General features: G+C 35.2%; 2 protein-coding genes across 2 annotated transcripts in view; one reads left to right on the forward strand and one right to left on the reverse strand.

Annotated features, from left to right (window-relative positions):
* Positions 1-1,228, forward strand: part of LOC120634646 (facilitated trehalose transporter Tret1-like) — a 28,454-nt gene extending 27,226 nt beyond the window's left edge. The window contains exon 4 of the mRNA XM_039905378.1: positions 18-1,228. Within this exon, the coding sequence (XP_039761312.1) occupies positions 18-206 (189 nt within the window). The 3' untranslated portion in view covers positions 207-1,228. The remainder of the gene's footprint in view (positions 1-17) is intronic.
* LOC120634635 (myrosinase 1-like) lies at positions 1,121-27,893 on the reverse strand. Its single transcript, XM_039905371.1, has 7 exons — positions 27,653-27,893; positions 10,248-10,366; positions 8,472-9,047; positions 7,242-7,336; positions 6,170-6,475; positions 3,621-3,862; positions 1,121-1,579 (listed from the first exon to the last, which is right to left on the reverse strand). The coding sequence occupies exons 1-7, from the start codon at positions 27,694-27,696 to the stop codon at positions 1,372-1,374; spliced, it is 1,590 nt and encodes a 529-aa protein (XP_039761305.1). The 5' UTR covers positions 27,697-27,893; the 3' UTR covers positions 1,121-1,371.
* Between the last annotated feature and the right edge of the window lie 68 nt (positions 27,894-27,961).

Genomic DNA, 27,961 nt, shown 5'->3' on the forward strand with positions numbered 1-27,961 from the left:
TTTTTTTTTGGTTTCAGGTCGTGAAGGACGCTTGGGGCATTTACACAGTATTCTGGGGCTTCTCCATATTTTCATTATTAGGCCTGCTATTTATGCTGGCAGTACTTCCAGAAACCAAGGGCAAATCCTTTGCCTGTATCCAAGCTCAGCTAAGAAGGGATGTTGCCAGGGACAATGCTAGCAAACTTATGACTGTTGAGTATTAACGCTAGCTTAGGTATTCAGCCTTAGGGCAGCCCCGGATCTCGGTGGGGTAAACCGGGTAATATGCCCCGGGTTGCAATTTAAGACGGCGAAAATCTGATGTGTTTTAAATTACAACAATTCAGGTAGCATCGATTAAGTGTTGTAGAATATTATTCCTATCATTTTGGAACGCATGCTACATCATTTCGTCTCTGCTAGAAAGTTTATATAATGGTTAGGCACTGTTCTTTTGCCAAGTTTTGCCCCGGCTCGGTAAAATCATAGATACGAGGCTGCCTTAGGGACGTAGGTGAGGTTTCTTATGGATGGCGTTCATTAAAGGAATGTTCACTGTGGCTCAGTACTGACACGAAGGGAGCTTTTTATTATTTATCTATGATATCATTAGGATAATTATATGTACAAAGAACTGAAACTTTATAAATAGTACTAAATATAAGTTTTAATGATTAGTAGTCTATATAAGCTTAAGCTTACTTAAATACTATACTTAAATTTATTTCTTATAATTAATATTAAAGATTGTGTTTTAATCAGAATATTTATATACTGATATAAATATTCTGATGACATAATTACATGTAAAAATTTGTACCTTTAGTAAGAAGCTGCACACCTCAGTTTAATATTTACTACTTACATACCTACTTTAACGTCGATCGATAGTATGGATACGATATTATTTTACACCCGTCCATAGTATGAACGGGTTTAAAATAAGCAGAAAGAATATTTTACCATAAATATATTAAAGTTTATGATTCTCGAAAAGACGTTTGAAAATATCACATGATCTTTTCAATCGTTTTTAAAACATCATATGTCTTATACATTTTAAAACTGTTAAGTAAAACTATATATTTATTTCGTTAGTGCCTATAAACTATGCGATTCGGTTAAATAAAACAATCAGTAATAACTAAAAGTGTAATTTTATTTCGATAATATAATATAAATAATGTTTATCGCTACCCTTCTGTTGTTGTATCTATTCCTGTCAATTGCCAGTATTAAGTCACAATAACAATTGCCTTTCATGAACCCGATCCACAGGAAAACTTCCCCACCGTCTCAGTCTATTAGGGATCAAGTTAAAATGAAAGTTAAGATATTGAATAATTAATGTAATGATAGTTTTACATACGTACTTAGTGACGTGACGCGTCATATAAGTAGCCTATAGAGGGGTAACATAGGGATGATTGTCGGGACAAGTATCGAGGCGCCGGAGAATGCAGTGAAGTCCTCGGGGTCATAGTCCGGCGGCAATCCTCGCGAGGAGACTACCTTCGCGTATAACTTCGCCGAATGCTTCGGCGTCCGCGTCTTGTTTGGACTGTTGAAATCGACCAAGTAAAGACCGAAGCGGGACCTGCAATTGCATTTACAAACATGACGATGAGTGAAATTAAACATGATTTGAGAGTAAATTTGTTTTATTTCAAGATAAAAACTATCCGCGCTTCTCCAGTAAGGCTAACATGCGCTCTATGAGTTGACTATGTCTACATTTTCTGGTCGTATATATATTACATATGACTACAAAAAGTGTATACATTTATCTTGTAGCGCGCATCTTACAGCACGGCTAGCATAGACAGGAGACAAACATTTTATCCCCCGATTAAATCCACTGATAGGGGATAAAATGTCCCACCATCCACGCGCAAAAGCACAGCATCACAATTAAATGGTAGTGGGCTAACCTGTTAAGGAGAAGTTTACCCCGCTTGATATTACACGTGAATTATTTGGATATCATCCACCCGTACCCTTATACTTATATAGTGGTGGCTTTAGCAGAAGATAAACTTTGTCCTTTCCCCGAGGAGAAAATGTCTCCTGCCCACGCTAGCCGAGCAGTCAAAGCAATCCCTATGCATAAGTTCGCCAAGATCGGTTAAGCTGCTTTGCCGTGCATATGTAAGAAGGCTTTTGTTTGAATATTTCCGGATATTCCCTGGTTATAGCCAAGGTTACTTTATATCCATCTCCAGAATACGTGCTACATACATGCTAAATTTCAACAAGATCAGTGAAGTGGTCGTGCCTAGCATAGTTAGATGACAAACACAGATAAACAAGCAAACTCAATTTCGTAATCATAATATTATTAACAAAACTTTATCAGAAGGAGCGGAACGGATACAAATAAATCTATATTTCCGAGACCAGATATGGTTGCAAAATCCTTTAAATATATACTACTACTACTGATTTTTAGCTTCGTCATAAAGGTAATAATACGTATAATATAACTTTTCTATGAGAGATCAGCCCTAAAGTAATGGTCCCCGTATATGTAAAAGGTATGGGGACTAAAATATTTTTCCCTAAATCCCAGTGTCCCTATTAGCAAATAAAGATGGGATGGAACTATTTTGTAATAATTTTTATTTAAGTCCCCTTTAACGAGAATGTAAATCGGAGGCGATGGAACTACTTTTCAAAAATAATATATATCTGGCTTTGATTTGACTACATCTTGATTTTAATCATAAAAATAAGCTTAGTACATTTTACAAAATATTTATCTTTATACTTGAGTAGTTATCATTTTGTAACAACATGTTAACGCATCAGATATTTTTTTATTTAAAATTTATCATTTATCGATACATTTGTATCAGCTTGTAAACACAAGTATAGAAACAATAATATCTGATACGATCTGATAAATATCTACTGATGTCGCGGACTGTTTATCCAAAAAAGTTCTTGAATTATCTGAGACGACAACAAATATGTTTTTGAAGTCCCCTTGCCCTTGACTGCAAGAAGTGAAGCAGTCTCAAATGGTAGTGGGCTAACCAGTTAAGGTTACGACAGTTATATTAAACCGGTTGCGGCTGTGTGCGAAAGTGTTCCCGTGACCCAGCAACCAGACGACAAGTTGGAACACCGTGGGTTTAGTCGGTAAGAGTTCGACCTTCACTGCATCTCCCCGTGGTAAGGAATTCAACACGAGCATTTTTTTATCGATGAAATTAATTTTAATTTCAATTTAAATATCACTTGCTTTAACGTTGAAGGAAAATAATCGTGAGGAAACCTTCATGCCTGTGAGTTATCCATAATGTTCTCAATGGCGTATGAAGTATATCAATCCACACTTGACTACTTGTTGACTACTTGATTACTTGTTTGCTTGGTAATGGGTTGATGATGATGATGATTTATTCAATTAATTATATTGTACCAAATTGGTCCTGAGTGGCATCGTACCCGTACGCTACATCAATTGGTGGCAAGTCTTTGTTAGAGTAGTAACTAGCCACAGCCTCGAACCAGAACAGACCAGATAAAATTCAGAAATTAAAAATCCCCAAATTGTCTCTAGCCATATTCGAATCTCCTCGTAATTACGAAACACGTTGTCAATACTTTAGAATACTCAGCTTCTTAGTACTTACACAAAGCCGTCGTCCCATTCCCAGTTGTCCATCAAACTCCAAGCAAAGTATCCTTGTACGTTACTCTTGTCTTCGTGTATGGCGTGCAGCAAGGAGTTCAGGTAGTGGCAGTAATACGAGACTCTCGCTGTGTCCTCTACACCACTAAAGTCTGCATAGCCGTTCTCAGTTACTATGATCGGCACGTTATTGTAAGTTGTGGTTATCCATTTCAGAAGGCGTCTGAAGCCAAAGGGAACAACCTAGAGAAAATAAGTTCGTAATTAAAAATACGAAAATCAACACTGGGCGACGAATCTTCACATAAAAGAATGGAGCATAAAATGTTGTACAAAGAAAACGTTTTGTGCAAGTTGTTGATAAAGTTACTAGGGTAGAAGTCGAACGAGCAAGTAAAATTCGGAAGGATACTGAATAGGGCAGCAGCCAAACTCACTCGCCAAAAAATCGGGAAGGATGCTCAACGTGTATTACAGAGAAAGATCAAAAGATCAAACATAGACTCATTCAATAATAATAATAATGTAAACATGTTATTACATGCTAGGAAAACTTAACTTTTTCTGAGGTCTACCCTAGTCGTACTCTTTTTTATATATAGTATATTTGTGAAATACCCTCTGTAAGGCAGGTTTTCCTTCCGCAGTCGGTAGGGCATTCATTATTTATAGTATCCATTTATTTTTGATATTAAAATCTTAGCTTTAAGATAACCAATTTTTAAACTGTACAATAAAAAAATCATTTAACTTAAATATATTAGTTAAAATCGTAAGAATCCCTTTTGTTTTCGAGATAAAAGTATTATATAAGACAAAAACGGTTTAGCGATTGAGCCGATGATATGAACTATATACAATACTTTTTAATATCTACCGTAGAACCTCTATTTTCACGGAATACTCAAGATCGGTGCAATGGATAAGACATATACACAACAAATAAGCAAACACCGTTTCGCGTTTGTAATGTTAGACTGGTAAAATCTTATATGTTAAAATGGTGGTAAAACTGAATGCTTGTTTACTTGAATAGTTGCAACTTGCAACGTTAGCATTGACGCGTAAGCCGTCGATACAATCACAAACTACAATCTATTCATACAATTGACCTAGCAACAAAATAATAACCTCGCGCGTCTCACAACCGCTGCCTGAATCAGATGGTTATGAATTTTAAGACAACGCAAAAATTCGAATTCGATTCTGTATTCGATTTACAGGTTTTTTTACAATTACATCTCAAGACAATATTCAAAATGTTTTCAGTTTTGTTTGATAAATAAAACAACAACCAACCAACAACCTTTTCGAATATTTTAGAAAGACTAGAACTGTTATAGTCGCCGCATCGCGAGAGTTGCACTCGCTGCAAGGTGCTTCTTAGATATTTTTTATACTATTTACCAATTGATTAATTTTATTTATTTAACCATCGATTTGTTGGCATTGGACAAGTTAAACTGGAGGGTAATAATAAAGTACTTGTTTAAGTATTGAGTTAAGATTAAAACAAAGTCAATGTAATTTGTTAATATCGACTCTTCTGTTACAGTGTTTTTTTTAAACGCTTATACTCCGAAATATGCGTGTTGGTAATCAAGGCCGAAGTCCTAACCACTAAGCTGTCGAAAATATATGAACAAAAGATGACGTTGTGCACGTCATCAGGAGACACCGTATTTAATTCAATAACAATGAAAATAAGGAAACGGCTGATACCATGATTCAGTACAGCTTCCATATCGAATGTTTACTACATAATGCATTACAAAGAGTGTCATGGGACCCTAGTATATTTCTTCTAAGAAATAAAACGACATTTGTTAGATGATATCGTTGACATCTAAGTATACATATCTTTTCTTATATTCCCAGCGAGTGAGATGTTTTCTCAGCGTTCTCAGCACATACAAAATTGCCTTGTGATATTATTAGGGCAAAACTACATTCTTATAAGAATATATAGGTATTATGTGTTACACAAGCTCGTCACAAACTGTTATGTTAATATTCTCCATCATAGAACATCATATATTTTAGATAGATGACACCCAATGAGGTACATATCGACCTCCGGGATTCGTTAAAGACCTAAGCCAATAAAATTATGAGGGCCATGATGATTCATCATCATCCACTACTGGACTAGGTCTTTCGTAGGGAGTTCCAAAATCCACGGTCCAGGGCCGCTAGTTTCCAGCGCCTCCCAGGGACTCGTTTGATGTCGTCTGTTCACCTCGTTAGGAGCCGACCAAAGCTGCGTTTACCGGTGCGGGGTCGCCATTCCAGCACCTTGGAACCCTAACGTCCATCGATGTATATCAGTAACGTTCTTCTACGAATCACCATTTCTGATTTGATCACGAAGAGATACTTCTAACGCAGCTCTCTCCATCGTACGTTGAGTGTCTCTGAGCTGACGCTGAGGTCGTGTGTGCGGGCGCGCTCTGAGAAAGGCTTATGTCCAACAGGTGGTTGAGCGTTGATGATGATATTTTTTAATGTTAGCAGGGTGTCGTAAAGTAGGGATAACAGAATGGTATTTACCTTAAGCCACGAGGAAGAACTCCTGGACGGCCATTTAGGATCTTGCACTCTAACGATACCAACATCGTTTTCATGCGAGGGTATTCTTCCAACTTCGCCGTCTGCCATACTTAGCAGGTAGGTTGTGTAGTGATTGAGGCCAAAGAAATCTGCGGTACCGCGTATGTATGCGACCTCTTCTGGAGTGAACTTGGGCAATCGGGAGCGACTGTAGTTCTGCTGTCTGCTTTTCTCATCCACGAGCTTTATCAATTCTAGAGGATAGTTCCCTTCTGCTGAATAGACAGGGTGCGCGTACCAACCCAACTAAAAAAGCAGTTAAACATAGAATTAAGAACATACAGAACCCCGTTCAGACATTATTGCTGTCCATTTTGTCCGAAAAAAGAGAAAACGCCTGGCGCACGTGTCGCTGACTAAATGTTATAATTAATCAAATTTAATAAAATAATAACTGTCAACTGCTAAATGTAATGAAGTGACTAACCGCCTGTTCGAGAAACACTACTAAAGTGGAGTGGTTTTTGATGCTTCACAGTCAGGTACACGGTTTCTGTATGTGGTTAATTCTTTGCAGTTAAAGTATATTAGGATTTTATTGAGGATAGGATCAGGAAAGCGGTGTTGCGGTAAGCTTCACGAGGCGGACCGCTGATATAAATGGTGTTGCAGGGAGTCGCTGGGATACAAGCGACATAAAAAAGCAGTGGCGTGTCGAAATTCCTACGCAAGAACTGCCAATGTCCTGTGATTATTACGTATTTTATAACGGATACTTAGTCAAATTAAATTCTATTAAATTAACTGCAACTTATAAGTCCTGGTTTTGATATTATTTATTTATGAGCGAAAGTAAGCCGAACTGGCTATTCCTATTCAAAATTAAAAAAAATAGTTTTGATTTAATGATGACAACAACAGAAAACTTTAATATAAAGCCCTTTTGCAATAATGCTAAAAACTGCTCTAAATTCTAACGTAACTTAATCTGAAATTACGGTAACTAAGCCTGGTAACAAATTTTTATCAATTACCTAGCTAACTTTAATTGAAATACATCGTTAAAACTTACATGAGTCCTTAGGTAAAGCTCTGCCGCTTCTCTGTCCCTCGGAGAATCGGTTTTAGGTTCTGCCCAATTAGAGTCCAATGACATGCCGATTTTTCCTGCAAATTAAAAAAAAAAAGTAGTTAACGAAGCAGAGGGGTAGGGTAATCTTAAGGCCTTTGGTCATTTATGGGCTCAACACCATTTTAAATGAAACTTCGTTTCGCCTTCATCGAATCGTTGACTAGGTGGTCGAAAAGGCGCGCGGCGGCGGCTTCGCGTCGGCTAGTCGGCCACAATACGCCAACGAGGGAGTAAGACCAATCAATGTTGTAGATCCTTTCTAGGATCCCTATATCCTACAATTTTAAAGTTCTAAGAACTGCCATTTAAAAGTGCTACTACAAGAAGCTAAAAGAAAATTTATAGATGTTTATCCCATTTTGGACCGTGACCTCTGGGGCACGCCAAATGAACCTGTTTTTGTCCAATTAACATAAGCAGATCTTAGCACGCAATAAAACCATTCCAAAGTCAACACCTTTTGACTTTGAGAGCTTTGTCAAATACTGCAGCGCGATGATCTTCAAATCATTATTTTTTTTGTTCGCCGACGACGTCTGCTATTAAATATCATTATAATAAAATCTAAATTGCAAATGCCCTATTATTTTTATGAAGAAAAGGTAAAAGAAGAAAAACTTGTATATTTATTCGTGTTAATGGTTATGAATACCTACTTAAATCTCTTGAAAAAGTAGAAGTATTTGACAATTATAACGATGCACTATGATAATAAGTTACAATAAAAATAATGACTTACAATATCCTATGATTAATATGTTTAGTAAAATGGTCATGTTTTATTGCTCTTAGATATTATAGTGGTATTTATTATAATTAATAAATCCCTTTATATTATTTTGATATGAAGTCTTGCTTATTTTTCTCGTCAAACATAAAACATAATTAATTACAGGAATCCCCAGTTATGCACCTACTCAGTTTTATTTAAACACATATTCTTTTACATATATATTTTTATAAACACAGTTATTGCAATATATCGGGTGTTCACAATGTAGATTACCATTTGAAAAATAAAGAAGTAGAAGTAATCGATTGGCATTAATAATTCATAAACCCTAGAATTCCATCAATCATCGTTTTATCAAATATGTGCTCAGGTATGAGCTAATGTTTTATCTACTCATATATAAAGCTACCTATTATTAAATAAAAAATGCCACCTACCTCCGTACAGTGGACGATACTGTTTGTCGAACAAATGGTATGCACTTGCGTGGGCTTTCAACAGATTGTGAGTACACAAATACTCAGCAACGCCATGGCGATTTAGCGCCGGAGCTCTGTAAGTGTTCCCATAACCCTCCAGGCAAGTCTGCATCGGCTCGTTGAAAGTGATCCAGAACTTCACTTTATCGGCAAAGTTCTCAAATAGTACGTTAGCATAATCGGTGAAATAGTCGACTATGTGAGAGTTAGTCCAGCCACCGATGTCCTGCAATTTCTGAGGCAAGTCCCAGTGATATATGGTCACCATTGGAGTTATGTTGTACTTCTCTAATTCGTTTATGAGATTTTTATAATACTGTATACCCAGTGGATTAACTTTGTTTGCTAAACCAGTCGGTAATATCCTGGGCCATGATATCGAGAATCTGTAAATGTCCACACCTAGCTCTCGGATCATTTCGGCGTCCCTTTTATACAAGTGATAGGAATCAGCTGCCACGTCAGGAGTGGAACCGTCTTTGGTGAAGTTTTTATCGACGCGCACTAAGCGGTCCCATATACTCTCCGTTTTACCTGCAAAAAATATATAACATTAATTTATTACATTCTGTTGCCCCCTATCTTCGTCCGCTTTTATTACGGTTTTTTACAATTCCCGTGAGAAGCGATTGTTTTCCTTGAATAAAAAACTTATGTTACTCTCCAACCTTTCAACTAACTCTATGCCAAAAATCTATTCTATTGGTTGGTTAGTTCGGGCGTAAAGTTAAGACGAACAACCAAAGCATTTATAATATTAGCATGGAAGTATGGATGCTGTAAGGCTTGAAGCGCATTCTTCTCATTCAATCTCGAGGTTTTTACTTAATACATTGAACCTAAAGGGTTCATACACGAGCACTTTAATCCTAAATATTCTCTTCTAATCCGGCGCTCAAATAATTATGAAACTGAACTTCCTGCAATAAGAAAGTACCTAAACTATGTAACAATCACAAAATATAAAAACCCGAATTAGTTTTGTAAATATTGTGAAACCTTCTTCCTAAAGTGCATATTATATAAATAGGCTGTTTTAATTATTTGTTACAAATACGACAGAAGATTTATTTAAACTTAAAGCCCTGAGCTTTTTATTTTATCCTGAATCAGTTCCTACGAGGCATCGTACCAGAACGCTGTATAACATATAATGTCTTTAGGGCGGTAACTAGCCACGTCCGATACCCCCGTCACTTCATAACCTCCCACTTTATAACACCTCAGCGCTGGAGGAAATGACAAAATATATATCCAGTTTCATACAGTCTCCAAGCACGAGTGGAAATAACATCCAAATAATATACGTGTCAAACGGGGGTAAACTCCTTTCCCCTGTAGCCGTGCTATGGTAGGACCATTAAATTCGACACCTTGTCAATGAATATAAACGAGGGTAAAAAATTTTACGCCTGGCCTAATCTTGCCGTGCAGGGCTTTAGTACCTAATACTTTTCGTGACAAGTTGGGAAGTACTAAAGTAAGGCTTATTTCTGCCGCAAAGAAACATTGCTGTCGCCAAGTAGCATTGCTATGTTCCGATCGGAAAGGCGTGGTTGCCGGTGTAATTATAGGTGCATGAGGCCTTGGCCGTTCAGGACATGTCCCTCAGGTGCCCTTCGAAGTGTTGCTCTGTTCATAGGCTTGTTGGGCTTCTAATACTTCCCTCAATTATTGCAATAAAAAAAGTATAGGAAAAGCCTCAAAAATTAATTAATTGAATTAATACATTACCATCCTCGTCCCAGCCCCCTTCAATTTGTATAGCTGCGGTAGAGACTCCAAATAGGAAGCCTTTCGGGAATGTATAATTGGACTTAGTGCCTCCCGCCAAATTCAATATTTCGGCATATCTGTGAAACGACAAATATTCCATTGATTAACAAATACCACACACATTCTTAATCGAAAGGCTTAGGTATTCTTCATTAATAAGTGGACCTTTATAGAAACGTGGTTGACGAGTAGGTAGTCGGTACCTACTTTTCTAATATATTATTAATTATAACTAATTTACTGTATAAAATAGTCCTATACCTAAAACAGTCCTACGCCAGCATCGCTAGTTCCTATTATGCATAATATAGAGAGATGATAATGTCAAAACTTTCGCTATTCACTTAACTTTACCGTATTTGATAAATTAAAAAAAATGAATTGTAAGTTTACTTCACACCAATCTTCAACTGATAACAATGGAACTACTTGGGAATTAGTTATAGGTACCGATTTAGACAAAAAAAATCAAATCGGTTAGTAATAAACAAAGTAAGTATACGAAATGATCGGTCCGGAAAAAACAAAAAAAAACGGACTTGATAACCTCCTCCTTTTTATGAAGGCAGTTTAAAAAAGCAATAATGCATAAATACCTCATTTTAGTTACTAGTTTTAACTAAAACACTATAATCCATTAAAATCAATTTTATAAACCCCAAGAATAATAATTTTCTAGTAGATTTTGTATTAAGATATTGTTGACTTATATTCTAATACAACACTTTGAAAACGTATTAATCGATATACCTACTATAACAAACTTCAATGCATATTATATTGGTAGTGTAGGTACAACACTTATTTAAATATGCTAATATACTTTTGGTAAGAAACACTTTGCTATGTTAAGATTTTTTGTCAAGGTGGGTATTACAAGAGGATATATTTATACGAGTCACAGATTTATCAATATTAGTTTTTAATAATAAAGTGTGAATATGGGTATGTGTAAGGATGTCGTTGCAGTAGATAAGGGTCTTACTCCACTATTCCTTGGCAAAGAGAACTGGCGCAAGCCAAAAGTACTTAGCAACTCAGATCGTGTGGCGGTATGGAGGAGTAAGGAGTTGCATGGCAGATTCTACAAGGCCCTGTCGGGACCAGATGTAGATCAAATCGCATCTGTATCCTGGTTACAGTTCGGTGACCTATTTGGGGAAACCGAGGGTTTTGTCTGTGCAATTATGGACGAAGTCATCAAGACGAGAAACTACCGGAAACACATTATGAAAGATGGCACTCTAGACATATGTCGTGCGTGTCATCGTCCTGGGGAGTCCCTCAGGCATATAGTTTCCGGGTGTTCTCATCTTGCTAACGGCGAATACTTGCACAGACATAATCAAGTAGCCAGGATAGTTCATCAACAACTTGCTCTTCGGTTTGGCCTTATCGATTTTGAGATGCCTTACTATAGGTACGACCCAGTGTCAGTTCTTGAAAATAGCAGTGCATTGCTCTACTGGGATCGAACGATTATCACTGACAGGTATATTACAGCTAATAGACCTGATATAGTGCTAGTCGATCGATCAGTGCGCCGTGCAATAATTGTTGACATAACTATTCCACATGACGATAATCTGGTGAAAGCTGAAAAGGAAAAAGTATCTAAATACTTGGACCTTGCTCACGAGATTACCGCCATGTGGAATGTTGAGTCGACCGTTGTTGTTCCGATAGTCGTTTCAGTCAATGGTCTTCTCGCGAAAAGCTTCGACCAACATCTCAAGAAGCTTTCGCTTGGTTGTTGGATCAAGGGTCGGATACAGAAGGCAGTAGTCCTTGAAACGGCGCGTATTGTGAGGAGGTTTCTCACTCTTGAGCCCTGACCACCGGTTGCTTGGGCATTCAAACGCCCCGCAAGCGGAGGGTGGAAGTTTTTTTTTTATAAATTTTTAATAGTGTTTTTTAATTTATTCTTAAGCATTGTTAATAATTTAAAAAAAAAAAGAAAAATAATAAATGATAAGTGTGAATAGATATTTTTATTATTCCGTATTACCTACATCTATTGACGTAATCAAGTCCACAAATTACTTTGCAAATCTGTTACTATAAACCACAAAATAGCAATTTGTAAATCATGTTTTTAACAGTCCAGGCATCTTACAGTTACGTCTTGTCAGTCTGTATGTTTGTTTGTCAATGCCAGTTTTTTAAGCTATAAAGAACTTAGCAGTTCCTAAAATTCAGTACCATAACACATATCTACCTTTTGTTTGTATGGTAAATACATAAAGTATAAGTAAAACTGAACTTGATTTTTCTTGAGAATTATTTTAACTGTTGTTGCTAATTAACAATTTTTTGCCACTTAATAAAGGAAATAATTCTATAATAATAAATAAGTATGCTTAAAATGAAATGACATAAATAAACCTTGGCAGTGTAAACTAATAAAATTATTAATAATATTATTAATTTACATAAGTATTTTTATTTTTTCTTTGTGGTTTCAATTATTAATTTAACGTTCTATATATTAACTAAAAACTTTCCAACGATTCCCACCAGCAGACACGCGATTGATATAAAGAGTTAGGTAAACTCTTTTCTTACAAATGCAAAACTAATTTAAAGTCTCAGCAATATAAGCTAATCATATCAACCGTTAGACGTCCACTGCTGGACATAGGTCTTTTGTAGGGAGTTCCAAATTCCACGGTTTTGTGCCGCTTGAATCCAGCGGCTACCTGCGACGCGCCTAATGTCGTCCGTCCACCTCGTCGGGGGACGACCAACGCTGCGTTTACCAGTGCGGGGCTGCCATTCCAGCACCTTGGGACCCCAACGTCCATCCCTCCTCCGAACTATGTGCCCCGCCCATTGCCACGTTGAGCTATGTCGGTAACTCTTGTTCTTTTACGGATCTCCACATTTCTGATTTTATCACGTAGAGATACTCCGAGCATAGCTCTCTTCATCGCCCGCTGAGTGACTCTGAGCCTTCTTATGAGGCCCATAGTTAGCGACCATGTTTCGGAGAGATAAATAAGTTTTGAATATTGAATTTTTGACTATGTTACACTTGTTATAATAATCGTGAAAGCCCACCAACCCGCATTGGAAAAGCATGGTGGGTCTGAGCTCTATGAGAGTAGCGGCCTGTGTCCCGAAGTTGGAGGTTAATGGTCTTTGGATGGGTGTATGTAAGATTGAGCTAACTTGAATCAATTATCCTTCAACAATTGTGTCAGTCGCGTCCTTTAGCAAGGACGTATTTTAACATGAAATGAACTCCATTTCTCAATGGTTCTGGTCAATAAGCATGTCCGTCGTGTATTGTGAATAGATCGTTAAGCCTAAATGTGTTAACAATAGAGTGAAGTGGTCTTTAAAACTAAAATAGGCACGTGACTCGTGGTCGATGCTGCAAGATCTCTAAATTAAAATATTTTGTAGTCAGCCGATGAGGCATGTAAAGTTTCTCGTTTCGAATAATAAATAAATAAATAATAAATAAATATACTACGACAATACACACATCGACATCTAGCCCCAAAGTAAGCGTAGCTTGTATTATGGGAACTAAGATGACTGATGAATATTTTTATGAATAATATACATAAATACTTATAATATACAGGTAAACACCCAGACACTGGAAAACACTTATGTTCATCACACAAACATTTTCTTGGACTCAGAAAGCAGGGTCGCTGCCCACTGCGCCAGTTGGCCGTTGGAATAAAATATTCAGTTACCTAACAATAAAAATGAAGGGAATATACCTACTGTGTTTTTTGTGTAAAATGTAGTTGATTTAATCCATTTTAATTTAGACACACACATCTTTAGAACTGAGGTCATTTTGACAAATTGTTCACCTAATCGCGCAAGATATGATATATGTACAAGGTTTAAGGTACAAGGTTCATAGTTCTTGTTGGATAGGTACATAATCTCCTAAAAAAAAATACGTAACGAGGGCACAAAAGTAGAACAGACTTTAAATAAAATGGGAAGTAGGTATAATATAACATATAAATATTTCCGTTATCACTTCGGAATTTAAAGTTCAGAGGTATCACTTTTGTCAGTTTACAAAACTACTCATGATAAATTTCCTTACTCCATAATTTCTGTGTTTTTATGTCATTAGTTCACGCCCTAAATAAGCAACCAATACAATTTATTTACATAGAGCTAGTTGCAAGGACGGAGAGTATCAAAGGATAGATTTACAAACGCATAGGTTATTATCTTTTCAAAAGTACTTATACAGTAGGTCTATGATGTCTTGAAATTAATGAGTTTTGAATATTGAATATGTTACACTTGTAATAATAAACGCGAAAGCCCACCAACCCGGAAAAGCATGGTGGGTCTGAGCTCTAGGAGAGTAGCAGCCTGTGCCCAGAAGTGGGATGTGTTAAAAAATATGATGATGACGTCATGTTTTTAATGGCAGTTATCACCACCCCTTTTCTGCCCGAGGGGAATAGAACGAAGAACGGGCAGTAGCGTGCTGTGTGCTGCAACTAACATCTAATGCGATCACTATAGTTTATAAGGTAATTTTGGACCTACCAATGCATAAGTTTAAAGAATGAGTTAAAACACATTTATTACAGCGAGGTTATTATACAATTGATGAATCTCTTAATGACAAGGTTGCTTAAAAACATCCGGCTCCGCTTTCATCTATCACAAGATAGAAAAATGAATTTTAAAATCTAAAATGTAAATTGTTGATATTGGAAAAGGGCAACTGCTGAGTTTCTTGCTGGCTTCTTCTCGGTAGAATCTGCCTTCCGAACCGGTGGTAAAGTCACTACACACAGACAGACTTGACGTTTCAAAGGTGCTTATATTAGGCCTACTTGAAATAAATGAATTTTGTTTTTTTTTTTAACTGAATTATTTGACTGTAAATCGCTATTGATGGAGTACATTTTGTAAATCCAATTATTATGCCAGTTATTGTTATTAATGAAAATAATAGTAACATCATAATATATTCACTCTGAATTTACTAGTTCAAGGCAGATGAATAAATAACTGCTGATTAAATTAGCTATCAACAGAATAATTTTCCACAATGATTATAGAGGTAGAGCTACGTTGGTACTATTATCTATTCTGTGGTAGAGCCCTTGACCGCCTGAACTAGGTTCTTTTACATGAGAACTTAGCTTTAATTGATAAATGATAAAACCGCCTTTGCACGTTAACACCATCTATACGTTGTCTTTATTTTCTTGTATTGTTTCTCTTTTTTGGTACAATAAAGTTAACTAATGTATCTTGCTAAAATCAAGTCCTTGTGATATACTCTGTATACTCTGTGTATTTCGATAGAAATCTTCAGCCTTTATGCTGAGTTTAACTAGTTGCTGATTAAGTATATATAATTTCCTTTATAGATAAAACTTACAAAGTTATCTATAACGCAACTTGAGTTATTCATTAAAAAAAAATATTCTAAATATATAGGAGGTTAATAATTATTTTTATATTTAATGGTTTTTGTTTTCATTTCACTACAAGTTAGCCCTTGTCTGAATCTCACCTGCTGGTAAGTGATGATGCAATCTAAGATGGTAATTGGCAAACCCGGGTATGGCAGTTATATTAAAACCATACATTTACCTTCACCTAAGTGACTGCGTGACATAGTACCGGAACACTACATCTTCGTCTTTATTGGTAACAAGCCACGGCCGAAACCTCCTCAGACCAGAGCAGAGAAAATATAAAAAAAAACATAAATTCCCAAATTGCCCCTGCTGAGGATCGAACCAGGGAAATCCTACTTAAAACCAAAGCGCTCACCGCTGCGCCAGGGAAGTGACGACCTCAAAATATATGTATAATTTTATTTAAACAACAAAAAATTGCAAAAGACTGTGAAAATAGGAATGTACACAGAGCGGCCACGTAGCATTTTAGGTCGCAACGTAGGTTTGCAACGATCTAAAATCAAATCCGGCCATGTCATGCTCTTAATAGGCTGAGGATGTAGGTCTATCGATCATGGGCTCTTTGTCCATGCCTAATGGAAACGCTAATTATGTCTAATTATGTCTTGTAGCTACATCAAAGAACACTTAGTTATTAAGATACTTAACAAAATCATTATCTTCATAGCGCGCTACCTACGAGTACTTAACCTTAAAATTTTGAGACCAGTCGATATTAATAGATGTAAAATGCAAACTAAGGACGCGTATTGGGTTTCTACGACTTTAGATCGCATCGATTTACTTTTATTTTTTTTCCCCACGTCTAGGCATATGTTATATTTATATCAAATGCGATATTTTACAGAAAAATAAAAAATGTTTAAGCCACAGATTTAAGAACATACAGAACCCTTAACCGGACATTGTGCAAAAACAGCGAAACCGCCCCGAGCACATCTCAATTCATACCTACGGAATGTTGTTAGATCACAAAGTTTTATGGTAAACATTTAGAACATTAATGGTATAAAGTGACCAACCGCGTGTCCGAGAAACACTACTATAGTAGATTAGTTTTCGATGCTTCAATATTAGTCGTGTATACGGTTTCTGTATTTTCCTTATTCTGTGGTACAAGCATATAAAAAAAAAAAAAAAAAAATATAAGCCCTCCAACTGTTCACTTGAAATCTGTAAAGAAAATGATGTGAATAACTTGTAATATCTTAACTGACCTGAATTGACAGGTCTAAATAATGCTGTCCGTTTCCTTACAGAAATTTATGAAAACGATAGATAGCATCTAAGTATCTGTGAACCGGCCAATCCCGCCAAAATGTTATCCATGCCCACGGGCGACTGTATCAGCACTACTCTAAGACCTTCCAATATCATTATTTTTTCAGAGGTTTGTGTACCTACCCAACTACGACTTATAATATTTATTGGCATTGGCGTTTTAAAACTAACTACTTTTTTATCAATAGTACCAATTCGATAGTAAGTACATAAGTCTCTATCCTAAATTTACATATTTACCTTCCAAAGACTTGTCCGTTTGCTACGAAGGATAGTATGAAAACGATATCTCTGCTTTGGACTCAAGCAAACAACCCACTTCGCACTTTCTGAAATACGAAAGTGAATACATCCTGCTCATATTTCACTTCAATGGGAACCCTCAACACATATTATGTATAGTCCATTTTCCTTACTTCTCTTATTATATAATAGATATTTTAATTACTTTTTAGGCAAAAGTAATAAAAATTTTAGAGAGTAATAGAAAAATACATGCCATTATAAAAAATCTTCAGACCGGAACACAGCAAGCTCTGTCACAAAAGTCTCTACTGCTACTAAAATTATTATATATTTTTCTATTTTTAAAACTAACATTATTTACACTAGAATATAATTAAACGATTCTTTACATAACAAGACAAGTTAGAAAAAATAGAGTAGGTATATCATAGCGTCTATATTAGTTGACAGTTTAGCATAACATTTTGGATATAATTAGCAAGTACAAGTAGTACACAGCGAGGTGGCATTGGTAGGTACGAGAGTTTGTGATATTATTTCCGTGAGGAAAACCTTCTACTGTCGCCTTACATACATAGGCGGGAAATAAAATAAGTGTCGTGTGACACACGTTTGCGAGTTAAGGTTACAATATTTCAAACATTATATTCAATTGTCAGTTAAATTGATTTAAATTCCTGATTATTATTTAAGTTATACAATTAGTTCAACAAAGCATTTATTTTCTTCCGTATAATAAATTCAAAACATATTCCCAGGCACTTTGAATTGTGAGAGGAATAGTATAGTCAATCATTTATTGTGATAATATATTAAATTAATTACATTTTAATAACTTTGGTTGTTAAAGGTAAATAGCCGAAATCTAAATTATGACGTCACGTCTACATAAACATAAGTTTGTACTCGTATGGCTTGAATCTCTTCCTATTTCAAGTATTTTGATTTCAAGCTATCAGTTGGTAAGTTTGTTTGTTATCAATACCAAAATCAATAATCTTTAGTCATAGAACAAGGACTTACTCTAATTTACCTATGACGTTTTTTTTTAAATATAGTTTACAATTTACATCAACAAACTTAGTCATCATGCCTATTGTAAAGGTAAATAAATAGAATTTTTTTATCAATTGTTTCGTGTAATAGAGAAATTTATCGCTGGCTGGCTAGGCGCATGCATATGAAAGTTTTTCACAAGTTTACACGGTGTACAAGGGAAGTGAAGCTTACACTATTCAGAGCATATTGTCAAACATTTTATACGTGCAGCTTGTGGATGTCATATACACAGAGGGCTTATAACGACCTACGTATACAATACAATAATGGCTTCAGAGTATTGTTGGGGCTGCCGCGCTTCTGCAGTGCATCACAAATGTTTGCGGAGAATCATGTTGATGGCTTCTACGCAATCATGAGAAAAAGATCTGCATCAATGATGAGCAGAATGCGTGGAAGCTCCATCAATATTTTGATAATATTGACCAATAAATGGGTAAATCCCTTTATGGAGCACTGGGTTGTTGCACACTCACACACCAGGTGCTCAAGAGGGTATTTGCCTTAGTTAGGAGATTCCTAATTTTTTATTATTTATATGTTTGGCCAATTTTAGTTTATAATATAGTAAATAATATAATTGTTATTGTTGTATGGATGGATGGATTTTTATCTGAATTAAACGTTATTATTATTATTATTATATGGGCATGGTGGGTGAGATTTTAAAAATTATTATGAGATAATAATATTGCCAGTGATCACTTACGGCACCGAAAATTGTCGCTAACAATTAGCCCCATAAGAAAACACTGAGTCACTCATTGGGCGATAGAGAGAGCTAAACTCGGAATTTCTCTATGTAATCAAATAAGAAACGAGTAGGTACGTGTCAACGTATCCCGCATGCTGTCGGCAGATTAGAATATCGCTCTTCCCGTGGGTGGCAAATAAGGGAATGTAAATTAAAAAAAGGTCAGGTAAATAGGTCCCCGGGACTGTAATTTTGTTTAAATAATAGAATTGGCTTCAAATTATGTATGATTGAAGGTTCCAGCGGGTAAATTTTTTATCCCGTAGAACCTAAATCTATTATAAAGCTGTCTAGCTATCTTTAAAATCTAAGTATAGTATAAAACTAAACAGTTTGTTCGAGTATGTCCGGAACTAACAGTACTTTAAAAATCTTTTTTTCCACCTTTTTAGACTATGTAGCATTACGCCCTGACCCGTAGTTGACGCGTGTGAAATAGCAGATTACAGCTAGTACACTATATAAGTTGATTAAAGTGCCTATCTAACAGTTCCTACTTATCTAAACACTTTTACCTTTCATATCGAAATTAGCTACTGCCCACGACTTCATCCGCGGTTTTGTTCGGTTTATTTAAATATCAGCGGGAACTATTTGTTTTCCCGGGATAAAAGTGGCAAGATCGGTTGAACTGGAAGTTGTATAAATGGGACTAAGAGTTTTTTTAAATCCCCCGGTAACGTTATCCTGGAGCTTTTCCGGGAAAAAATGCAGTATTTTGTCATACTTTAACTGACAGCATCTTCAAAAATCTTCAAAAGAGCGTGAAACACTACATAACTGTTCAGGCGTTATGTCTCGTTTATTAATAGGGCCTTTATAGTACGGTTAGTATAGGCATTAGGTAGGTACCTATTCTGTAAAGTCTACAGTCATGATTCGCTATCAGCGATTAAATAAGTTATTGTCTAAGAAGAGGGCAAGGCTTTAGAACGATGTTTAAGCGATAAAGAAGTTTGTTATCCTCAGTTAATTACCTACTAACTACGTATACAACAATAATGTATAAATTACCAATATACATAATATATGTATGTATATGTAGGTACGTATTTAAATTTAATTAAGTTGAATACACCTGTTTGAGTTGGTATTAATAGATAAGATTAAACCGAACTGCACGACGCGACGCCAATAAGGGTAATGTGTTCCTCGGTCTGATAATTATTGTTTCTTGAATATTTTATTACATTATTAGTTACACGCGGTAAAAACGACTAAAGTGCCATGCAAAAGCGTCACTAACGCGTGTCTACAAGAAAAATCCTGAGATTTGTTTACCTGTTTAGTTATAGTCGCGAGTTCCCGCGAGAGTTGAATGATTTGAAATTAACGCGGATGAGTACATAAAATATTAGATGTGGTAGTTAGACGTGGTATGCCTATACTCAATGTTCTGACAAAGGAACCAACAAGCGTTATTTTTATGTTTTCCCGGTCTACGAGAAAAAAACCTAAAATTAGTTTACCATTTCAAATTTTTTCGCGGGTTTCCGCGAGAGCTAGAACCAACATACGCCATATTTTGTTTCTAGTTACTTGTTAACCCTAAAGGTATCTAGAGCAAAACTAAGAGGATTGTGACATAAGTTTCGAGTAACTATTCCGCTTATATGTATATATATTTATTTATTTAAACCTAGGGCCGGAGGCAAAAGGGAATTCCCGGCGTAAAGGCGCTGTCCCGCTGAAACTATTTAGCCAAATCGTCTTACGCACAAAATAAATAAACCATATTGTAATCCGTTATCAACAGATCAACGATTCAATTTCATCATTATCATCACTTTCCACCCATTTTCGGCCCGCTACAGGCCATGGCTCTTCTCTTAGAATGAAAACGTAGTACACCTAGCTGGCCAAATGCAGATTTGACTTAAGTTTCACGACTTTTGAATTATGCTTTTAGACATGTACCGTCTTTGGTATGTTTTTTTGGTATTTTTTTTTTGCTAGCAATAAGGTTCATAATGAAATATCCTAAAAAAATACTAAACTAAAATTAAATGTCATTATGTACACGCTATAGGTACGGATAGAGGGACAAAAAGTTCGAAAATTTAATCTGTGTAACTATAATTCAAAGGCAACATTAATTAGCAAACAGTCATGTCCTGTACCAATTTTTATCACAAAAAAATATGTTAATAAGAAAAAACAATAAAAAGCCTGACATAAATTATTTTAATTCTAGCATTTAAAAGGATTTAGTCTCTTATAACTATTCAAATACAGGCAGCCAAGTGTAGGATTTGTTGTTTTAAATTTCGGTTCATCATCGATATCACTATCAGCCTTAATTCCTCACTGCTGAGAAGGTACATGCCTCCACTCTCGTATAGTGTGAAAGATAGAATAGTTGGTCCGCTCGAATGGTTTGCAGTTAGCTCTACATCAAGCTAATTTGGAACTAATTTGTTTTTAAAATGAAAGACAATCAATCGGAAACGATTCATCCGAATCCCTTTGTATTGTAAAAGTGTGACTGTCTCGCGGTATTCAGACTATAACTTTTTTTAATAGTCAGGCGTCCTATCCATATGTCCCACATATAGCACCACCAATAGCAATTTCGATTAAGCAATTGTCTTGAACAATGTTGCGTCCATAGACGTCAGTCCTTTATAGAAATAAAGATAATATAAAGACTATGACTGGAACAACGAAGTTACTTAAATTGAAACAAATCAATATGTATCAATGATGTTTTTACTATTTTTATGATATACGTATTTATTGTACCGAAGTACGAAATTATCTTAAGGTAATACGATATGATTTAACACCTTAAGTCGGTGTTCATCTTACAAATTTACTATGTATAGATCATATACTTCGTATTCATTTTTATATAATAGAACGGAAAGTAAATACGCTTTTTAGGGGATAAGTTTGCAATCATAGCTAATTAATTATAGCCGAATTTCAACTGCTCAATAACCTCAATAACCAAAGCACAAATTGCTTACCTACTAAGTACATACAATAATCGAAACGCAACCAATGTTATACTTATTGTTTTGTTCCGGTGACCATCCGTGGTCATGACCATACGTGGTCAAGTAGAACTGATGATAATCAGTTCTACTTGACCAAATGGATTTCGATATCAATGCTCATGGTACTTTAAAAAATACTCAAATCGGTGTCATTTTAGGTGTCCTTATATTATTTGAAGAATTTCCCTCAATTTCTACAGGATCCTTTCAACAGATCTTGTCTTGATAAAAATGGGATCACATTTTTCAAATAGGGTTTTCAAATTAAAAAAAAATCTAAATTCATTTATTTCAAGTAGGCCTAATATAAGCACTTTTGAAACGTCAAGTCTGTCTGTGTATAGTGACTCTACCAACGGTTCGGAAGGCAGATTCTACAGAGAAGAAGCCGGCAAGAAACTCAGCAGTTGCTCTTTTCCAATATCAAAAATTTACATTTTACATTTTAAAATTCATTTTTCTATCTTGTGAGAGATGAAAGCGGAGCCGGATGCTTCCAAATGCTTGCTTTTTTTTAAATGACAGAGTTCATAACAATCATAAAAAAAACAACTGAATTGAGAACCTCCTCCTTTTCTGGAAGTCGTTTAAAAACTATTACAATTTAAGTTTTTCCCTCTGAAGGTATTTGAACAAAAGGAAATTTCTAGCAAAAGTTACTTCATATCTATACTTAAAATAAAACTGTAATTGGAAGATTTGTGTACATTTAATATATTTTGAAAATTTTAATCGGGGGATGCTTTATAATCGATACTGAGTCCAAAACAGATTTTTATTTAATTTTTGTCTGTCTGTCTGTCTGTCGTGACGTGAACACTGTCTGTCTGTCTTTCATCACGTGAAAACTACTGAACGGATTTAAATAAAATTTGGCATAGTGGTAGGAGGTATTCCGGGTCAACACATAGGATACTTTTTATCCCAATAAACAATAAGTTTCCTCCGGGAAACGGGATGAAATTTTTTATCAATTTTTCTTCCGTTGAATTTGAACCGATTTTAATCAATCTTTTTTTATTTCAAAGTGTATACTATCAAGCATGTATTGCCTAATTTTAATGGAGATCTGATAAATATTCTCGGAGATAAAGAACATAACTCTTCACTGATAACAGGAAGTCGCAAGACATATGAGACAACGATCGAATGCATGCGTACCATCCTACTTATATTATAAATGCGAAAGAAATAATATAATATAAATATCAAGTTTGATTATATACCTGCAAATTCATTTTTTAAATATTCAAATTGAACACATCGCTTAGAAGTTGCGACGGGTATAGCATAACACTAACGGCGACAACGATGAGCCGCGAATAACATCGTTTGGAAATAAAACTGGTAGCGCTGCAATTAGTTTCTAGGGTTTTTTAAGATATTAAAACGATTTGGTGCAGACGAAGTTGCGCGGGTCAGCTAGTATTATAATATATTTATGGAATATAATTATATAATAACGCTACATGCCTTACAAAATGATATCGTTCATTTTACCGGGGATTTACCTTGTCAAATAAACTTGTTTTTATAACTTTATCCTTTAATGCCAATAAAAAACTGTATAACAGGTATGAGTTAATTTTAAAAGGAAATAATTACATAAATTTTATTTTATAAGATAATTGCAAACTTAAACGTTTAAGTTATTATTGTCCTCACATAACTTACGTAGGATATACATAATAATATATGCACCAATTCCTCTGACGATAATATTTAATCAGTGAATTTGTCCCATACGAAACGTTCTGAAACGGACCAACAAAAAGCCTCATCGACTATCCACAATTAGAATTATCATCCCACCACACTGGGCAGAAGTCTTCTCTCGCTTAGGAGAGGGAGTTTTCTTAGCAACATCCAGCACGTTGTTCCAATGCAGGTTGGAGGGCCGGGGCTGTTATTTTAACGTGCTAACCTAACCGCTTTAACTCTTAGCTGGTACCTACTTACTGAGATTTTTGGTCGGAAAAGCTCAATACCTAACAATTTTAAGCCCGAACCGGCATTCGAACCTAGGTCATCGTGATGCGTAGACACGCTAACCACTAGAGAGCATATGAGGCAGGCTTTCGCCTAATTGTAGAAAGGTATTTAGCACTCAGACCTTCCACACTACTCACATGCTGGTTAGCGACCTTAACAACTACACATTAATTATTTTATATCCACTAGCCGTTGCCTACGACTTTATTCGCGTTAATTTTGGATTTATTAAATTTCGCAGGAAATTCTCCGCTTTCTTGGGATAAAATGTATCTTGTGGCAGTCTCTACGATGCAAACTATTTTTATGAAAATTTAACCACGATAAATTAAGCAGTCAAGCCAATATATCAACCCATTACGGGCCCACTACAGGGTTTGGGTCTCCCCCACAGTGAGAACGACGACAGTCAAGCCAACAAAGGTTACTTTTTAAATCCCGCGAATAACTTTTACCAGCAGATGATGATGTGTGTCAAATTTCGTCAGATCGTGTCATCGTTTGAGACGAACATAGATAACAAACAAACAAACACTTTCCCATTTATAAGTTGCTATAATTTTCTCCAGAAAAGGAAAAGTTTTCGTGCGTGTAGTAGTGTCACAAAAAAATTCGAACACGGCTGAACTGAATTGAACCTTTTTGCGGTTTATTAATGAAAACATTGGGAGAACCTCAAAGGGACAGGGATTCTTAAAAGATGTAGTTTTTTATATTGTACGTTCAAAGTTTACCGGGCAATCTACTCTTCTTAATAAAACTCTACAATCTGAAGTGAGTGAACCGAAACTTCGCTTTATGGTTTTTTTTTATCGTGATCAAATTTGTTCTAATATAACGCATTAATTGCGAAGGAGTTCTCATAATCATTAAGATTTTACACATTAAAAAAACCGCTCTAACTCGAAAGATAAGTCTGAGCCAAGCACACTTTATAGGTGTCTGTAGATACTTCTAGAGAAACAAAATGTCCACGGTAATCCCTTTACTTATTAAAAATTTTGTAACTTACACAAAAATGTATCCCTAATGGAGGAACACTATTTCCCCGATCAGCGATTATTAGATTTAAAGATATATTTTTCAATGTAAAGTACCAAATACCTATTACAGTATGGCAAATGCATGCCTACCTACATACATTTACGGCGATATCTGGTCATGGTCGCGCGCTCTTGAAAATCTTAAGTAACTAACGGAATAATCTTACCTAATCTGACGATACTTAACCCTTAATGGGATTCGGAGGTCAAATGGAATCAAGTCATTATATAAACAGAAAGTAAACATTTCAGAAAGCAAGAAAATAGTATAAAGGTTTAAAGGTATTTTAAGATATTCCTAGCAAATTTTTCCATGACATCATTTTAAAGTACTATTTAAAAATCTTAAGTCTTTTAAGCCTGGTTACAAACAGCACGTTCATAATTTTATCAAGTTTCAACTTATCTACATGCAAATTATTGTTTTATTGCAGCGAATGCAGCTAAATCACACCAACTATTTTAGGGACAAAAAGATTAATCTTATTAAACGAAAACTGGTATGACAACTATTAATTCGAATACCTAACCGATCCTAGGGTAAGTCCACACTGCGAAATGTCACAACGTATATTATGTTCAACAGATATTTAAATCGCACATGCCTAATATAATATATATAATAAGTATCATAATTTTCGGAAACGATATTTTAGCGATGTTATTTCGCGTTAAAGTATAGGTTTTAGAAGCTTTTAGAAATTCCATTAAGTAGACAATGTAACTGATTTAAACTTGATTTGTTTTGTACGTAAGAACGAGAAGATTTAGTCCCAGAAGAGTTCGTCAGTCGTAAATATTCAGACTTACTCGTAACTCCTCAACGAGTAAACTAGTAAACAAAAACAATATTAGGTACTTTTGGTCATTAATATGAAATCAAATCAGTTTTCCTTTCATTGAATCCTAATAATAAACTAAGCCGTAAAGTAATCTCACGGATTTAGTCATGTTACGGATTTACTTTTTCGGATTTCCGAGCGTGAAAAACATAAATAAACGGAGGTAAGCTTTAACATCAATCGAGCCGTTGATGTTTTTAGGTATAGTATAGATATAGTACTAGTCGACTTTTAGTTTATAAAATAAATACGGATTGTTTATTCAGAACATGAGTAATGTAAACCACGCTGGTTTACATGTTGCACATAAAATCTGAAACACCTCTTTCGCTTGCCCACAAATGACATTTTTACTAACGAACTTATTAACTTATACACTTTATTAACTCAGGCTAGAGTTAACATAATAAAATATCCTAAGGGTTGCATTAAGTATTTGGAAGCGACGTAGGAAATTCAGTTCATCACACTTAAATGAAGGTTGATTTCTCCAGCTAAATATCCATATTTAGGCTTTTGTTATGATTAAAATTATTGCTTTTAGGATTATAGAAAGACATCGCAGATTAATTAAAAAAAAATCCGAAATAAGATTTATTTGAATGTTCGCTGTAAATTCATATTTTTGATTTGCTTATAATAGAATGCAGAATTTGCATAATCTTTGATCCGACAACTTCGATCAAGACATACAAAATCTAGCAAAATTTGTGTACATTATTTGTTGGTTATTTGAATATTGAATATTATTTTCTCACTTAAATTAAAATACTCCGTCATTTTATTGATATCACGTTAATCACGAATGTAATAAGGAAACTAACGAAAATAGGCTCCCGATTCGTGAGTGACATCTTATTTCCCACGGTCACTTCACTGATAGCGCATCTAGTAGGTACTCGTATACCTATTATTGATCAAAGCGTAGGAAATAAACAAATTACCACTGTTCAGTAAAGTAAATGACAAGTTATTGTAACTTATTTATAGTTTATGGTTTTTTTTTCTCAAGATTTTAAGCTACAAGTAATAATAATTACAGACTAAAATTAATATTTAAAATAAAGATTAACCGTCTATCTGTTCACTTATGGGCATGGTACCCAAGATGCGCTGGAATTTTTAATTCTGAAACTACGATCTTTTTGGAATTTAACAAAAAACTATTCAAATCACACCATCACCATCCACCATCATAATATTGGAAGTTAAGTGAACAGGTTCACGTAAAAATAAGAACCAGACCGAGGTATTCTAGGCAATTTTATGTAGGTAAAAGGAAGGTATACATAGAGACAATTCTCGCTCTTGAATTCCTACGTGTTTTATCATTTCAGTAATATTTAACATAATATTCTACGTAAGCATTCTTAGAATCGACTCTGATAGTTACTCCAACTCAGGTTTTTAAGGATTTGGTGAAAACTCATTGTACCTAGGTAAGTTATATTTTATCATAATATTCTATGTATTCTTAGAATTGACTCTGATACATAAACCCAGATTTTAATGATTTGCCATCTTGAAACTTACGTTTTAAAAATGTAGACATACAAATTAGAATTTTAAATAAAAGGAGTAATGTCCGTCTGAACCGTCATACAGATGTGCGAGCGACATGTTTTAAAATGTGTAAGAACAACGAAAAAGTGTGATATATTATATAAATAAGACATGTTATACTTACTAATATTTTTGAAATACAGTTAAAAACTTACCCATGGCAAAATAAAACGGCAAAATAAAATATATATTTGTACATCTTGATTTCTACACTATCTATTCTACTTTATTAAATAAAAAATATCACTTTAAATATCACTTTAGGAATGTATAAGTTAAGTAAGAACTAAAATCGACGCATCGCTACAAACGTAGCTTTAGAATCGTTTGTTGAGTCGCTGATTCGATCTTTTAAGTAGTGGTCGACTGGACGTGCAATGCGCGCGCCAGACAAGCGCGCACTGTAACCAATTCTCAGCAGACCTGTAGATATAATTTACTACATTTATCACACGACGTAAAAA

Source organism: Pararge aegeria, chromosome 2 (assembly GCF_905163445.1).
Source record: "Pararge aegeria chromosome 2, ilParAegt1.1, whole genome shotgun sequence".
Classification (NCBI taxonomy): domain Eukaryota; kingdom Metazoa; phylum Arthropoda; class Insecta; order Lepidoptera; family Nymphalidae; genus Pararge; species Pararge aegeria.

Excerpts from the sequence above, each read along its gene's own strand:
- LOC120634635 (XM_039905371.1), bottom strand. The coding sequence starts at position 27,696 with ATGTACAAATATATATTTTATTTTGCCGTTTTATTTTGCCATGG. Across the intron at positions 6,476-7,241 it reads AGCTTTACCTAAGGACTCAT|TTGGGTTGGTACGCGCACCC; the intron begins GTAAGTTTTAAC and ends CTGCTTTTTTAG. Across the intron at positions 1,580-3,620 it reads GAATGGGACGACGGCTTTGT|GTCCCGCTTCGGTCTTTACT; the intron begins GTAAGTACTAAG and ends ATGCAATTGCAG.